The sequence below is a fragment of the Crotalus tigris genome, unplaced genomic scaffold, assembly GCF_016545835.1.
Source record: "Crotalus tigris isolate CLP2741 ecotype Arizona unplaced genomic scaffold, ASM1654583v1 scf7180000017568.12009008, whole genome shotgun sequence".
Taxonomy (NCBI): domain Eukaryota; kingdom Metazoa; phylum Chordata; class Lepidosauria; order Squamata; family Viperidae; genus Crotalus; species Crotalus tigris.
In genome coordinates, this window is record NW_024096478.1 from 11,875,539 (window position 1) to 11,893,221 (window position 17,683).

General features: G+C 38.1%; 1 protein-coding gene across 11 annotated transcripts in view; it reads right to left on the reverse strand.

Annotated features, from left to right (window-relative positions):
- FAM126B (family with sequence similarity 126 member B) overlaps positions 1–17,683 on the reverse strand; it is a 51,674-nt gene that overhangs the window by 22,279 nt on the left and 11,712 nt on the right. For 9 of the 11 annotated variants that reach the window (XR_005557971.1, XM_039353937.1, XM_039353991.1 and 6 more), the window contains 3 exons: positions 6,378–6,477; positions 3,625–3,703; positions 3,168–3,269 (listed from right to left, as the gene is read on the reverse strand). Coding sequence is in view for 10 of the 11 variants with exons in the window: in XM_039353937.1 (XP_039209871.1) it covers positions 3,168–3,269; positions 3,625–3,681 (159 nt within the window). In the remaining variant the exon portion in view is untranslated. Of the gene's footprint in view, positions 1–3,167; positions 3,270–3,624; positions 3,704–6,377; positions 6,478–12,328; positions 16,684–17,683 lie in introns of those variants that run through there. The other 2 variants (XM_039353983.1, XM_039354000.1) reach the window with 2 other exon arrangements.

Consider the following 17,683-nt stretch of genomic DNA (forward strand, 5'->3'; position numbering starts at 1 on the left):
TAATAAAAAAAACTAAACAAAAGTTCTTGTTTTCAGCTAACTCATCCAATTTTGTGTCATCAACCAACCCAATAAGCATTCTCTCCACCTCTTTAGTCAAGTTAAAAAATAAGAGTGTCAAACCCAGCAAACTTTGAGGAATCTCATTTAATATTTCCCACCTAGTTTGCTGAAGAAGTGTTGATCAACCTTTTTTGGATACACTTTTTGAACTAGTTATGTATGTTTTTGAGCTAGCTTACTGTTAATGCCATGTTTAACCTAAATTTAATTAGATTATTGATCTGAATGTTAAGGGATACTTTAATATATTATTATTAACTGGAATTAAGATATCCATATATTCCCACCATTTAGTAAAGAAGTTATCCAATAAAAATGAAGTGTTAATTTAATAGAACTTTTTGAAAAAAAATATCTGCTGACTTCCAATTAAAACTGCATTGTTTTCAAAGTATTTAGAGATATATTGCTTTATGATGTACTATAGAATATTCCTATAGTACATCATAAAGATGTACTATAACATCTTAACTAGACAACTAGTTAATGTCTGATTAACTAATTTGTAAGAACTGGAATCCTGAAATAGACAAAAAAATAGAAAATAGGGAGGGAAAAGTTCTCTTCCAGTTGTCTGGCACTTTATTGATCTGCCAGAATTTCTCAAAGACGATATACGATACTTAGCTGGAACACTACCAAGTTTCTTTTATACTCTGAGATGCAATTTATCCGACTCATTCAAAACAGATACAGTATTGTATTTCCTGATCATTTAGTTACCAGCCTCAAGATGCAATTGTATCCCTTCGTCCTACTCTTCACAATTGCCTAGTAGAACACATAGCCTACAGCAGTGATGGCAAACCTTTTAGAGACCGAGTGCCCCAAAACTGGCCCCGCTCCTGCTCCACCCCTGCTCCGCCCCCACCCCCGCCTGCCTGAAGGGCCACTCACCGCCTCCAGGACCCGCCACAGATCGCCCAGGCAGCCCAGCACTGCTATGGCAGCCACGCCCTCTGCCAGCACCAGGCATCAACTATGTGTGATGGGGCATGAGGGCAGAGTCTTGTCTACACTGCCTGGCTGCCATGTCCTTGGCTGCACTGCTCCACGTGGGCCACGCTTGGGGGCGACTCTCCTTCAGGGGGGCTGCTGGTGAGGGGGTCACGGGGGAAGGCGAGGCTGGGGCAACGGCATGTGTGCCCACAGAGTGGACTCCGAGTGCCACCTCTGGCACCCTTGTCATAGGTTCGTCATCCCTGGCCTACAGTTTTGTCAGAAAAGATTTTGACCCTTTATTACTTCTTAACATTTTGTATTTTATCAAATAAATTGTTCATTAAATTGTTTTTACCAGGTTATTTTATAAAATCACTTTAAAAAGCCTGATAAAAAAGGAAATAGACTGAAAACCATTTTTTCTAATACATCTATTTTTATTTCTGACTGTACTTACATTGTGTTTCTTTCTTCCAACCTTATAGAGATTCTAGCAGATTACAACACACACATTTAATTTCTTAAGAAATACAATAAAACAGAACAATACAACACTAAGTTCATTTTAAAAACTAAACGGGATTTTAAAAGTCTGCTTTCAAAGTCGCATGTTCAAAAGTGTTTTAACATAGAAGTCGGGTCAACCATGCAACCAAAAAGCAATGGAGCAAAGAGCAGATTGGCATAAGACTGCTGTAGAAAAGTTTAACTTCTTAGAGTAAAGGATTCCTATGAGCAACACATGAACTCTTAAGAACTTGGCTCATGTAATTTTATAATTTATATTCCTACTCCAGGCAGCTTGGGTACTCCATCTCTTCTATTTCTCACAGGAAGATAATGCTTTATGAAAGGAGACAGGCCAATGCGCCAATAGGATATCTGGGATGCTAATGACCCAGTGATGCCCACCGGGAAAAAATCCAGAAAGAAACAGCCTTGGAAATAGAACAGCAAGAAGAGGCTAGACAATCATTGGCAGATTGCCTTGGACACTTCATATAGATGGTTAAGTCTGCTAGGAGCAAAAGCAGAGCCCCAGGACCTGAATCCTGCACATGGCCTGGTCCGGGACCAGAAGCTCAATCGGGACTACATGCATCCAGGCAGCACAGGAATGAGACCTCCTGCTTCCCAAGTTGTACCACAACACCCAAGAGGTCATCCTTGACTCTTTGAGAATCCTTGACCAAGAGAATTACACTTTATTTTTCCAAGCATCAGAAAAACATGATTAGGAAGGGGAAGTTGCATTTTGCCTTTAAAAACAGCCCAAAGACCATGAGCATATTTTCCACTGCTATTCTGAAATAATATTCTTGCAGGTTCCATAATCTAATGACAAATTTCCATCCAATCATATCATTTTTCTTTCTTATTTCCAAACATCCCTTGGAAAGAATATTTAAACTCTTGGTTCATATTCTATTTAACACTTACAAACACAAAAGTATATTCCTTTTAATAATCTACCTATCAAGTTTCTTATTTTATCTTACCTTTCCCCCAGGAGCTCAAGATGGCATAGCTCACTTCTGGAATAGCTTGGGTTGAGAGAGCGCAACTAGCTAAACATGCAGTGAGTTTCCATTGCTTAGCATGGATTAGAAATCTGGAACTTTCTGATCCTACTTCACAACCCTAAACTCTTTACCCCGTAGGCTCTCTTTCAAATAACCAACTAAGAAACCAAAGATAATCATTCTTATTTATCCTGGACATACAAGTAAAGTCTTTGTTCCTGACAGCAGCAAACTGGTAAATGTTTAACAACTACTAACTCTGATGGCTCCACTGCAATTGTCATGCGGTTAGCTGTCAAGCATTTGTTGCTCAGCTCTGCTCTCAAAGATCCAGAATATTTAATAATCACCTCCAGCACAATAGTCCCATCTGCAACAAACTTTCTACAATGCAAAGTTTAATATTTTACTCCATCTTATTCAAGCAGCAAATTTGAGTGCAATTAAATATTTCAAATATACAGTGTTTAACTTGAAGACATTCTCCTAGTGAAGACAAATGAAATAGAACAACAGAGAATAGATGGAAGCAAACTGTTATTTACACTAATTTGTTAAAAAGAAACAAAGAGTTCCTATATGAACTGTATTAATGTACATATTGTTGCCTTTTTAAACAGTGATTTGATTGTTTCATACCTCATTATTTGGATCTTGAATAACTTTATAAAGAGCTGGCACTAATATTTTCTTCCGATGAAGTGTTGCTGCATAATTGGAAATCTGCATTTCAGGTAATGCCTAAGGGGAAAAAAAGAAGCAAGAAGAACATGTTTCATATCAAGATTGGTTTGAATTTTCTTATCATGGTTCATTGAACAAGCTATAGTGGCCTAAATTAACGTTGATGAGATTCATACATCACACTAAGCAAAAAGCAAAAACAAACAATCCATATTTTGGCTTAGTGTTATATGTACTCTGGACCACCACTGCAAGCTAGGAAAGAAAACCTGTCTATAAATCCTCAGCAAGCTATTGCAAAGGAAGAAATGGGGGGAGAGTCATTGAGGCAGTGATATCACACAAAATTTCTTCAGATCTAGCAGCCAAACATAAAAGTTATTAAAGCATATTCACCTTTTAAAATTCTCACCTTGAATTCTGATAGCCATTCCTCTACCACACCACGTTCTGATCCAAGCATTTTCATAAGACTTCTATTCTTTTATTACCTTTGAAGAGGAGGTATAATAAAAGGGATCAACTTTAATGTCTCAATTATGTAATTTTATCTCTGAAAGTCCATATATTCATCATCCCATTGCCCAACATTTCAGCTGGCATCACACTTTTAAATGGGCTAGGGCAAAAAGGGGGAAGAGCAAAAGAGTGTCTGTATCGACAGGTATTCACAATGCAGTCCATAGTTAGTCTCTTTCCAAATACAGTACCAAGAAAAGTTGGTTAGACAAAACTGAATTGTATCATGGAAAAAAATGTGGTATCTTCTAATAATAAATCTTCTAATAATAAATCTGGGTATGGTATAACGGATTCATACAAAAGATGGTACAAAGGTTTCATAAATATAGTTTAAATTTGAATTCAAGAACCTTTATTTGCAGGTGAGCAGTTATAAAACATCTATTAAATAAATTACGAGCATGAAAAATATACATGTAGAAAGACTAAAAAGGAAACTAAATAAAAGAATGTTCTGTCATAATATTGACTTCCCAAATCCATTGTTTATTTTATTTTTATACTTAACCAACAGTCAATCCAATATTTAAATTGAAGCAAATTATAAAGTTTTGCAATTATGCTATGTAAGTGCTCTGACTTTTTGCAGAAGTAAGTGTTAGGTAAGCTTACACTTAGAGTCTAAAAGATTACAAGTGGAACAATTGTGGAAAACTGAGGCTCTAAATTAATTCAGCATTAAGGTAAATGGGAAATAATTGCTAGAAGTTAAAATAGAATGACTGCAGTGCTAAAGACTAATATTAATGCACTAACATCAGAGAACACTTTTTGGGCATTTTCTCACTAATGGCTTATAGCATCTTCATATCCAGCCATCACTAAATGGGATCATGTCTGTTCTCAACACTATTATTTTGGCAAAATAGTGGTTGGATGACTCTTAAAGATGCCGTATGTTATTACTGGGGAAATGACTATAATATATATGCACTAAAAGTAGAAACAGAGGTTAATTAATTGGAAATCCACATATCAATAATTCAGAAAAAGCTTCAATAATTTACAAACCTTCAATTTAGCAAGATTATTGCTAAAGCTATTGTTTTCTTGATATAAATGTTTTATATAAATGACATTTACAAGAGCCTGATTTATTTTTCAACTACAGTTGAAGGAGATATAATATTGTGTTTATATTTGTTTATACTATTCTCATACATCTGCTAATTTAGTAAAAAATAATTTACCAAAAGGAAACAATATACCAAGAATATAGAATTAGCTAAGATAAAACAGGATTTGTAAAACTGATTTTCATGGCACATTATTCTGATTTAAACAACCTTGGGTTAAGATCCATTACATTATGTTAGCCCGCAACCATAAATACTTCAAGAGAAGGCTTAGCCTTTAACATATATGTACATTCATGTAAAATTACAGTATAATACATATATTTAAAAGAGAAAATTTCTGTAAATTCTTCAACTTTACAAGTTACTGGTTTGTTCAAAATTTAGTACTGAATCATTCCATTTCTTCAGCTTCTTGATATGTGGAAGGAAAAACATGTTAATCTGAACATACTGTTTGCAATCCAGCCAAATTCCAGATATGTGAACCAATTCTCAAAGACTGCTGTCCCAGCTGGGTATTCTGTTCATGAATCTATAAATGTGACTGGAAAAGGCTGCTCAACTTTGTCCTGATAAACTACTGTATTTACATTCTATTTAATCTTTATCTCAAATCTTCTTCTTTTTAAAATAACAGTGTTTTTCATACTTATTCTGCTTGCTAGAGTATCAAACAACGGTAGTTTTAAGGGAATAGGCTGCACAAGTAGATAAAGTTTTAGCAAAATAGGGTAAACTTCTCTCAATGTTAATAAGCTTCTCAGTTGGTAATAACTGGGAGAGTGCATGGCATTTCCTTGTTGTTTGGACTACATTGTTGGCTGTAGGGAGTAACAGGAAGATCTGTTATATGCTGATGGCAGTGTATGTTATTGAAAAATTTCCCTTTCTCCTAAACTTCCCTAATCCAACTTACCCCCAAATTTCCTAAATCCATTAAATGTTTATGCATACCTCTCATCATTTGGCAACAACGTAAATTACACGCAAAACATAAATACTATCAATGAAATCATCTAATGTCGTTGGCTAGTTAAATCCAGGAAAGAGGAATCAGATAACATTTGATCACCTAGTTTTGAATAATTTTTAAGAAAAGAAAGCTGTAGCGTATTTGCCTTATCATAAAGAGATTGTGGAGTCCTTAACGTTCCTTGAGCTTGGTTATTTAGGATATTGTTTAGTGACTGATTATTTGTCTGGTATTAATACTCAGGATTAACAATTCCTTAATCAAGGACCTACCAAATTAGACAATCAATCAATCAACGAACAATAGCCTAATCAAGGAACTACCAAGAAGAAAACAATATTCCCATTAACATTGAAAGGGCAATCTACCATACATTAACAGAGAACAAACTTTTCTTCCTTCTAGTACTGAAGATGTTGCCTAGTTGGGAAATGAAATGTCTGCAGGAAAAAAAATCCCAAGCTCAGAGAGCACCAAGGAGTTCACAATTCAACCTTGGGCTATATATATTCTCTTCTATTGGTACTAAGTTGTCATTGTTTAGCTCCTCTTTAAAATACATTTTAACAATAAAAAAATGTTGCAGTCTACCTCTATTTGGATAAATTAGTTTTCTAATTGAACTGGTGGATGAATGCTGCCATTTCCCAGTCTGGAATACATTTGATAGTGCTTCATCAAATCATGGAAACTGTCAAAAACAAAAACATGAGCAAAAGATAAAGAAAACTATGCTATTTTTGGTTTTCAAATTCTATAGACTTGAAGTTCAAGCATATAAAATACCATAACATTAAAAAAAAAAAAAGACAGGGATAAAAATAGAACTCTCTAGTGTAGTGGTTCTCAACCTTTTCTTCATCATGGACTCCCTTTAAATACCTTTTGTGGCCGTGGACCATCAAGACTTAACTCAAGATTTAAATCATATTATTTCTTCAAGTCTTCATGGACCCCCTGTGACATTGCGGAGCCCCAGGGCTCCCCAGACCACAGTTTGAGAAACACTGCTCTTGCCCATAGGTGTCCATCTATTTGGCTTGCCTTGGCTGCACTGAGTGAAAAGGAATTATCTTGCACTACATACTGTAAGGTTTTCCACTTAACCTCACAATTGCCCCAGCATTACTCAGGGAATTTAAAAGAGCCAAAGAAACTCCTGAGCCGAGGTTTCAGCAAGCAAACAACTTTTATTTTGATCAAAACAGAGTTGGGTGACCCCATTTCTCTTCGTGGCTGGTAGAGAGATGAAGGCAACAACCAGAAAAGATGTTTTCCACCTTTTATACCTTTTCAGAATAAAGAGATCAGGTCTTGGTACTAGGCATAAGATGGCACAAAAAAACAATTCCTAGATGATGACTCATACACAGCAACCCAGGCTCCATCCGTAACTCCTTTCCCCCTCCCCTTACTGTGCTCTTTTCATATAAGCAATCACCAATACCTAAAGCATGAAGCCCTTACTTTTCCAATATATATATAAAGCATCTGATCAAGCAATTAACTACAAAATAATGATTACAAAATAACAAAACAATGATTACATGATAACACTATAAGTATCAATATAAAATGGTTACTATACATAAAATAAATGCTAATGTCAAACTTAAACATACTAAAATCATAAGCACAATAAAATCCCTTCAATACAAAACATATGATTAATGTATATAAATTATATAATAATGTTGAAAGTTTATGATGCTCTGGAGTCACATTACTAGCTATCCAGTACCACATGCAGCCCATGGGCTGCAGGTTGAACATAGCTGCTCTAGCCCAAAGGCAAATCACTCATATGGCATCTCCCAATAGTGCATTAGGGAGAGAAAAAGAAGAGGGCCACATATCTACTTGTTCCCTGCTGCTGGTCCAACAAAGAGAAAAAGAAGGTCAATAGCAAGCACTGGAGAAGAGACCTAGGAAAACAGCCTAGTTTTAAATACTGGAAAAACCAAAGAGATCGTTGTCGATTTCAGAAAAGGCAGGCACAGCCACACTTTTCTGTGCATTAATGATTCTCCTGTGGAGATGGTTACCAGCATCAAATTCCTAGGTGTGCAGCTAACAAGTAGGCTGGCTTGGTCGCTCAACAGCAAGACACTGGTGAAGCAGGCACAGCAGCACCTGCATTTTCTGCATTACATGAGAAAAGCACATCTTCCTTCCCCTATCCTTACCACTTTCTACAGAGAGATGATCAAGAGTGTCCTGTCACATAGCATCACAGTATGGTTTAGAACAGGGGTAGGCAACCCAAAATACTCAAAGAGCATTGGACCCATTTCCCACCGAAAACAAAACACTGGGAGCCGCAAAACCCTTTTGATATCTAAAATGAAGATAATACTGCATATATCCTTTTTTACCTTTATTATAGGGGTGTGTGTGTATTCGAATTTCTTTTTTTTTCTTTCTTTTTTTTGTTGACAAAGAATTAAAGAGTTAAATGGGAGACTAGGATGGCCATTTTGAGCTCCTTTTGCTCTCATCAACTAGCCATACCCTTTATGGGATTCGAACCTGGGCAGCCTGCATACTAGGCTGCAAGGCAAAAGTGATTATAACAGTAGAACTGCAGTATAGCAGTCAAAATACCAAGGTGCATCAACCCAAAAACCGGTCTGACCGGAAAAAAACTCTCTCTGTGTGTGTGTGTGTGTGTGTGTGTGTGTGTATCTCATAAAGGTAAAAAAGGATATATGCAGTGTTATCGTCATTTTAGATGTCAAAAGGGTTTCTCTCTCTGTGTGTGTCTCTTTCCCTCCCTCTCCCTCTTTCTGCCCTTGGTCTGCCAGTCCTCTTCCCCCACTGTGTGTGTGTGTGTGTGTGTGTGTGTGTGTGTGTGTGTGTGTGTGTAGAGGCACTTGTGCTTCCCCCCTCTCCCTCCCTCTGTCCCTCCCTCTCTTTCTCTTTCTCTCTCTCCCTCTCCCTCTTTTTCTCTTTGCTTTCTCTCTCTCGCTCCGATTTTCTGCTCACCTGGCAAGCTGGCTTCAAACTGTTCTGAACAGGCTGGCTCTCTCCTCTCCTTCCAGCTTCCTGTAGAGACCCAGCAAAGGAAGGACCCCTGCCCAATAAGCTTGTCAGCTTGTGAACAGGGTGAGGCCACTCTTTTTACACACACACACACACACACACACACACACACACACAGAGAGAGAGAGAGAGAGAGAGAGAGAGAGAGAAGGGACGTGCAAGTGCCTCTCTCTGTCTCTCTCTGCAAATGGCAGAAGAGGCTGGAAGCCGCAGGAGAAGGCTCAAAGAGCCACATGCGGCTCCGGAGCCGCAGATTGCCGACCTGTGGTTTAGAAGCATCACTGCTTCAGACAGGAAGGCGGTGCAGAGAGTGATGAGGATGGCTCAAAAGATCATTGGCAGTTCCCTCCCTTCAATCCAGGACATAGCACATAAGCGTTGCTTGAGCAGGCTCCGGAAGACTGTCTGGGACACTACCCATCCACTTCACAACCTGTTTTCCTTGTTACCTTCTGGGAGGAGGCTCCGTGGTATCCGAAGCAGAACATCCAGATTCAGTCAGAGTTTTGTTCCATACAGTATAAACCTTGTGAACTTTAAAGCTTCCTCCTTCTGTTATGTATTCAAGATGGACAGTGATTAATATTTATACGTTACTTATATGTAAGGGTGTAGATATATGCATATGTTGTATATAGTACGTTTAAATATGTGTTATGTATGTGTAACTTTGAGAGCACGCAACTAAATTTCATTTTTAATGTGTGCCATTGTGCCCATAGTTAAAAAAAATGACAATAAAGGCTATCTATCTATCTATCTATCTGCCTGGTGTGTTTCACCCACTCTCTGCCCACCTTCCAGGTCATTGGACCAATTTGAAGAGGAAGAGGTAGCTGGCAGAAACAGTGGTGGTAGTGTCCCTAGTTGCAATAACATCTGACTTTGGAGTGGAGGACAAAGTATGTAATAGGACAGGAATTCCTATTTCTCCCATGCTCCCTCTTTCTGCACCACTCCTTTTCTACAGCCTCTGTTAAGGCCTCATCTACAAATTTAGGTTCTGTGAGGGGAAAGAGACATTGATCCAAGGGGGGCCAAGAGGCCCAAGGCAGTTGTTCTCCCTACCCTGGTATAGCATGTATTACTGAACTTCTAAGATTACAGAGAATATTGATTTGTCATAAAGCTAAGAAATAAATTTTAATTTCCTGTTGCAAACACAGAGGAAAAAAGACATTTTACAATCAATTGTAAGGAGCTTATGCAACGTTCGACAATCAAACAACTTTTATACAAATTAACATTTGGCATGATTATACCTAATTGGTGAACATACCTAATGCTCTTTCTTCCTCCTATTTTTCCCCACAACAACCCTGTGAGGTAGGTTGGGCTGAGAGACAGTGACTGGCCCAAGGTCACCCAGCTGGCTTTCATGCCTAAGGTGGGACTAGAACTCATAGTCTCCTGGTTTCTAACCTGGTGTCTTAGCCACTATAAATAATGCTCCATGACAATATACTTGCAATTTATTCCAGATATGAGCATTTGAACCTTTAGACTTCCTACTCTAACATGAGTCAAATTGTCATTTATATTTTTCTCTGTTTGTATAAAAGTACAAGCAGATACCAGTTGGCATGGGCAGATAGTTCTCAACTTATGATCATAATTGGGACTAGAATTTCTGTGGTTAACAAGATGGTTAAATGAGTCAAGACCAATTTTACCATGGTTATTAAGCAAATTTACTAGAGTTGTTAAGTGAATCTGGCCTCCCCCCCCCATCGACTTTGCTTGTTGGAAGCTGCTGGGAAAGTCACACATGGTGATCACACGATCCCAGGACACTGCCACAATCACAAATACTTTCTGATTGTCAATGGAATATAATACAACTGCATACAAACAAGTGATCTTTTAGTACAGAGGTCTCCAACCTTTCCGGTCTCACGGACCGGAGGGAAGGAGAATGGTGTTCTATCCCAGCCTATAGCCGTCCTTGTTAAAGGCACAAGGACCAAACCCCTGTTGATAAAATAGGCTGGAGACTTTAAAACAAAACAAACCCCTTTTAATATAGGTGACAAACCTGCCAAATAGTCCAAAACACAAACAGCAAAACTCAATCCAAATGAAGGAAATAGTCCACAGGAAACACGATGCAAAGAGAAGAGTAGTCCCAAGCAAGATGAACAGACCAGGATTCCAAAAAGTACTTTGCAAACGGTCGCCTTCAGCAACCAGCACCGCCCACACCTCCTCTTTTTATATAGCAGTCCCAAGGCGTTGCCTCTCAGTGCCTTCTCCTTTTACCCTGGAGTTGCCGTATTGACTGCTGCTGATTTACTCTCGCTAATTGACGACGTGTGCGAGCATCAATTAGCATGTCCATCAGGTGTGAGTCCTCTGAGTCTGACCCATTCTCCTCACACAGCTGAGCTTCATCAGGAACACAACTGGAGGGCCCAGGCTCTGCATCAAACCGTGAGTCCTGTAATTCATCAGAGCCTCCCTCTGCCCCTGATGGCCCTTCAAATGCCTCCTCCACCTCCTCCTCAGATTCCTCAGACTCAGCTGTTGGGAGCACAGGCTGGCACGGAATCACAACAAACAGCTTCAAAATTGGTGCACACACGTGTGCACGGGACCACGCACACTGGTGCAGCATTAGCAGCCCCGTTCACACATGCAACATGCGCTGGCACCGTGTGCACGCGCAAACAGCCATGCAACCCCCGTGGCAGCTAGAAGCTTGTTCATGGAGGCGCGAACAGGTTGTGCAAGCCACCTGGGCTAGCGGCACATGTGCAAACAGGGATGCTAGCACAAGTGGGGGAAATGCACACCCACACATGCACGCACCAGCCAGCCATAGGTTGGGGACCCTTGTTTTAGTATGATGCCAGGATACATTAGGTAAACTGACGTAAAGCAAACGTAAGCTTAATTTATGTTCATTATAAATTCTACTGTGTTCAATGGGCATTATTTGCACCTATGGGCTTTATACAGGCTTTTTCAGGAAATATTCAAGGTAGAACAATATATCTCAGGACATATCATAGCTTAAAAGAAGTGTGGAGCATTGATAATCACTGTCTTAAAAGCTCAATACATTTTATTTACTTGAAATAGTTTAGTTTTTAAAATGTCCAACATATTCTTTATTGGAGAAAAAATGAAGATCTCTTTAATCTAATATGTCCCTATTCCCAGGTTACCCACTTAAAGAATAATAGTTATTTAAACTGAAAATAACATTAATGAAGCTGTTTCTACTGTTGATATATTAACAATTACAAAAGAAAATGCCATCATGATGACACTACGGTAAACCTGTTTGGATATTATGTTATCAATGGGGAAATATAAGTGTCTTGTAGGTCCCTATAAAAAAGGGAGTGCAGAAACACAAGTTTCAATTTCTGCCTCATCACAAAGACATAATAGTTCTTTAGATACCTTACAGAATCTTTCTTCCAAAAGATATAACAGAGGGCATTACAATGGGCAAATGTAAAAGCTTTCCTAGTGTTTTTAGGGGCATATATTACCTATTATATAAATAATGAGCAGGTACAATACTTTTTCCCGACTTCACTGGGATAAGCTACAATCACACCTCGCTGAGATCATTTTGTGAGGTACGTTGCTTGAAGATACTTAGGTCTGATCAAATGTCATTGAAAGCCAGAATGGTTTATGGTCACCAAGTAATTTCCATCAAAACGTCTGGCATTTACTTTAAAGAGTCAAAAAACGCAAGACAGTTTGCATTAGTTTGAGCCAGTAAACAACATAGGCTATCTAAGCATTAATTTTAATTGGAACCATTCTAACTTTAATTAGAGACAGAATAAGGAACCAAAACAAGTTCCTTGAGAAGCTTGACTTCTCCAGGTTCTCATGATTCTAAATTCTTATATGCACATATTTAGAAGCCATAAGACAGCTGTACTATTATTCTAGCCTCAAATACTTTTACTTTACCAGATATGATTACCTTATATCTTTAAAAAAACTTAGGATGGGGGCTACTCTTTTTTTTAATTAAAGTTTTTATTGAATACAAAAGAAAAAGAAAACAATAAAAACATTTGAACATGGTAAATCGTCTTTGACATACATCTCCGTCTTGTCCGTCCATATTATACATTTAAATATATATGATATATCTATATACAGCTGTACATTCCTAGTATCTACCTCTACATACATCTCTTCTATTGACCCCATTCTTTTTTCCCTCCATTTATAGAATTTATTCCAGATTCGATAAAATTCTGTTTCTGCCTGTTTTTTTAGGTTTTTTGTTATCTTGTCTAATTCTGCGCAATACATACTCTTTTTTTGACCTTCTTTTTCCAGTGATTAAAATTGGGGCTTCCGTGAGCCAGTGGCATGGAGAACAATGCCAATGAATTTGGAAGCCCGAACCTGTTTGAAATTGTTCCCATTCATTTGCCGCCTATATAAAAAATGTGCACAAAACATTTAGTTAATAATATACTCTAACTAGATAATAAGAGTCATTCATTTACTGGATTCTGCCCAAAGCAATGTGGATACATGTTGTACATGAATGCCAATTTTTCTTTCTTATACCAGGTTCCCACCAATAATTCAAGATGTGAATGCAGAGGTTAAGGCTAAGCTTTAAAAAAAAAACTGGTCTGTTGACTTTTTCTTCTCGTTATCTATTGATTTTTATTGGTATCCTACAGCAGAGGTCCCCAACCTTTTGGGTACCAGGGACCGGCTCCGTGGAGAGAGGTTTTTCCGTGGACCGGCAGGTGTGTGGTTTTATGTGCTGCCTGCATCTTGTGGATGGGGCTTTGCTTGTTTGTGCGGCCCGGTTGGCATGCTGTGGCCCGGTATTGATCCACGGACCGATGGCTGGGGACCCTTGTCCTACAGATTGAAAAAAATGCTGATTTCCTCAATCAGAACTAATCAGATGTGTTGGACTCCAACTTTTATCATCTTCATACAACACAGCAGGCAACATGTTCATCAGGAGATTATGAAAGTTTTAAAACATCTGGAAGATACTAAATTGGAGAAGGTTGTACTAATACATCCTATTTTAGGAACAGCTATATGATAAAGCATCATTCTCATTTATGCCAGGAGCTATATGGAACAATGTATATATATATATAGCTCTGTGAGTAAGTCCAGCTAAAATAGTCATTATTGACCTTCTTACCTTGTCATTTAAATATTGTCACAAAATATGTAGAGGAAAAGATGTCTGAAGATGATAGGGCCTGTCGTGTCATCAGTCACTATTATTTTAGCAAGTATATTCAAAATGCAGCCAAGACATAGAATATTATCTTATAAAAAATGCATGATAAAACATAATGGTAATTGTAAGCAGCATCCCGATAGCTACAGAATTTTATATTGAAAAACATTTATAAAAACAAGAAATTTTTGTTTTAAGAAATCAAAACTATCTGAACAGCTATTGGACAGAAGGGAAATGCCACAATGTAATTGAAATTAAAACAGCTACAGAGATCCATAATTAGCATATCTATTCTATCATGCCTTGTTCATATAAGATAATAAATATTACAGGAGCTTCAGTTTGATTATTATCTATTTCAGTTTTTCCTAACTTGAACTCCACCCTATTGCTAGGGATGATGGGAGTTGCAACCTAAAACATTTGGAAGGCTCCAAGTTGGAGAAACCTGTTCTATACCAAAAACAAAAACAAAAAGTGCATGGGAGGGAGGGAAATCCTATTTATTGCCTTGCAATAACATATTGCACATTAAATACAACAACATCTAAATATCTCATGCTTTATATATACTGTATAAAATGGGACTGTATCTCTGATGAACCCATGATTAATAATACTATAATGGTATCAAAATAACAAGCCACTACTTCATTTTGAGGTACTCTTCTTTCACAAATGGAATTCACTGGTGATATGTAAATACTTTTATAATTCTATGTTATGAATCCATTTACTTATCCCCAACACTACGCAAAGTGACCTCATATAGCTACATTAAGTTAAATAGAAACGTTCAAATGAAGCACTATTTCCATCCTTATGGTACAGATAAATTAATATAAACTGAATATCCAGGTTTAATATAAGCAATGTTGACAAGCATAGTCATGCTGGGAAGCAGAACAAAATAAATAAGGTACAATGGTGTAACAATATACAAAAAGAAAAAAGAAACAACTCACAGATCAACTCAATGCAATCCAAGAATCATTTTAAGTGTTTTTCTTCAGAACAGATTTCTTTACCTTTTTAGATGTTCTCACCACCAGTTTCCCTAGAAACAACATTATGTAGTCACCCTACACTAAACCTGAAGCACTCTCATCTACTAAGCGATAACTCAACCAACGCAAAATAAGACCAATTACCAATCCATCTTTCGTCAGCTCCTAGAACAGAATCAGCTCTAGTTACATTAAACTGAATATTGCCTCAGCAGGCTTTATAATTCTCATACATATAATTTTCCAAGATTTATTCTTATTTGCAGATAGAAGGATTTTTATCCACCCAAGTTCATTTACTCAGTTACATCAAGCCTGTTGAGATAATCCTTTAAAACAGGACCTAAAAAATGAATTTTCTCCAATTTTCCCATCAGTTTCTTTTTCAGACATGTATATTGATATAAACAACCAATTACAGCCACTCAGTTTCATATCTTAAAAGCATATACTGTACTTTGTTGGTCTCCTAAAGCCACATATAGCTGTGGATGGGGAAAAGAGAGGCCATGCTATTCTTCCTATTGAATCCTCACTATCCTTCTGTAGCCTCTCCCTTCTGTAGCCTCTCCCTGGCTTGCACCAAAAGCCATAAAAGTTTTCCACTGTATTTCAGACCACAGATTTATCATTCTTCAATTTGCATTAGTTACAGGCCCTAAAAATCTATTCGCATTGGCCACGGCAAATCCTGGTTCTCAAAAAAAAGTTCTACATATATGTCCTTTTATTCTTCAGTTCTTTATACAGAACCCATGCAGTTCTTTAAAGAATTTATGGACATATCTAACTTTTCACAGTGGCATTTGAATTCACAACAGCAGGCTTTAGATATTTTCAAAAAGACAGCATTGACTGCATGTTCAAAAGAGAAGCACAATCTACATTCCATTTTTTCTTCGTAGAAATGTTTGAACACTCTCTTAACCAATTTATAATACAGATTTCATCTAGGTCTCAGTTGTAAAGTAGGTCATATGAAAATGATGATTTAGGATTCACTTTACAAATAAAAAAAAGTCACACTCCTGCCACAAGCAAGAGGAACAGTGAAAGGCTCTTATTTATTCCAAGTGAAATTCTACAGCAGAGGTCCCCAATCTATACTCAGCGGCCCAGTACTGGGCTGTGGCCTATTGGCCACCAGGCCACGGGAACAGCTGGCGAGCTCTCCCACTCATGGTAGCGCTACCACACGGGCACTAGCAGCCCTATTTGTGTATGCACAGGGGCGCTAGCATCGCCACCAGCATCACATGGGCACTAGTGGCCCATGTTCTCATGTGTGCGGGTGCCAGTAGTCCATTTACGTGGGCACCAGAGGCCTGTTCGTGCATGCAAATATGCACCAGTGCACTGCCACGTGTGCATGCACTGCCATCATGTGCATGTGGATATTTCCCTGCTCCTCCCTTTCCTTCCGGGCCACCAATCTGGAAAGGTCGGGGAGCTCTGCTCTAGAGTACTTTTTTCCCGTCACACAAGAGTCTCATTTTTGGAGTAGCATTTGATTGTAACCCACAAACACTTATGTCACCATAAAATAATTAGTTCGTAATGCATTTTAAGCCTCTTTCCTTCTGCTGCTGTAAGAACCTAGCTACCTCAAAGAAAATTTTATCTTACACAGCACATAAAGGAAGTAAGAATGCTTGTCATAGCCTTACTAACTTGTTATTTCAAGCGATGGCAGTTGTAAATCATCACATGAAGGACATGAGGTTGGGGAAATTGATGAAATGTATAAAGTTCCCTTATACATTTCATCAATTTCCCCAACCTCATGTCCTTCAAGCCATTCTGTTATCTATCACCTTAAGTATTGTTACTTGACTAGTAACATTTGCTCAGGGCCTTATTTGCCACTTATGCTATCCAAATTTTCATTAATTAAAGCTGCCAAGGACTGAACTTGGAACAATTGCATGGAAAAGATTAGGGCTTTGGACAACCAATATGTAGCAAAAATGAGTTAGAATTTTCTGTACCTTTTTTGCTGCCACCTAATGCTTCTTTGGATTTCTGCAGCCCAGAAATCCTGAAGCCTGAAAAATACCCATCACTAAGATCAAATGCCTTAGCTTATACACAGGGCCTCCCAAAACCTGGTATGCTAGGACATCTTTCTCTCTCGTGAATAAAGATGTAGGTGATAATTCAACTAGGAAGAGTTGGTGATCCCTTCCCATCCCAGTTGAAAGAGTGAAAAGAAAAATGTTTAGCAAAACTGTTGCCACAAAGAAGAGGGAGTCAAGCTATCCTCCAAAGAACCTGAAGGCAGGACAAGAAGCAATGGATGGAAATTAATCAAAGAGAATAGTTTCTATTATTATTATTATGGATCATTGTACAGTCAGCCAGATGTTCAGACTGGATTTGGCATTTTGTTTACCTATCGAGTCCTTACCCAGGACCTGGGATAGGCAGATGTGGATGTTTGATGGTATTATAGATATTGTCGCAGGATGGAAGCAATTCCTAGTAAGGCTGCCTTTTGCAATTGACTAATGGCGAATTTGTCAATGCCAATGGCGTTCAAGTGGTGCTCCAGTTGTTTTGGGATTGCACCCAAGGCGCCTATCACTATTGGTACTACCCTTGCTTGCCTTTGCCACAGTCTTTCTATTTCTATTTGTAGATCTTTGTAT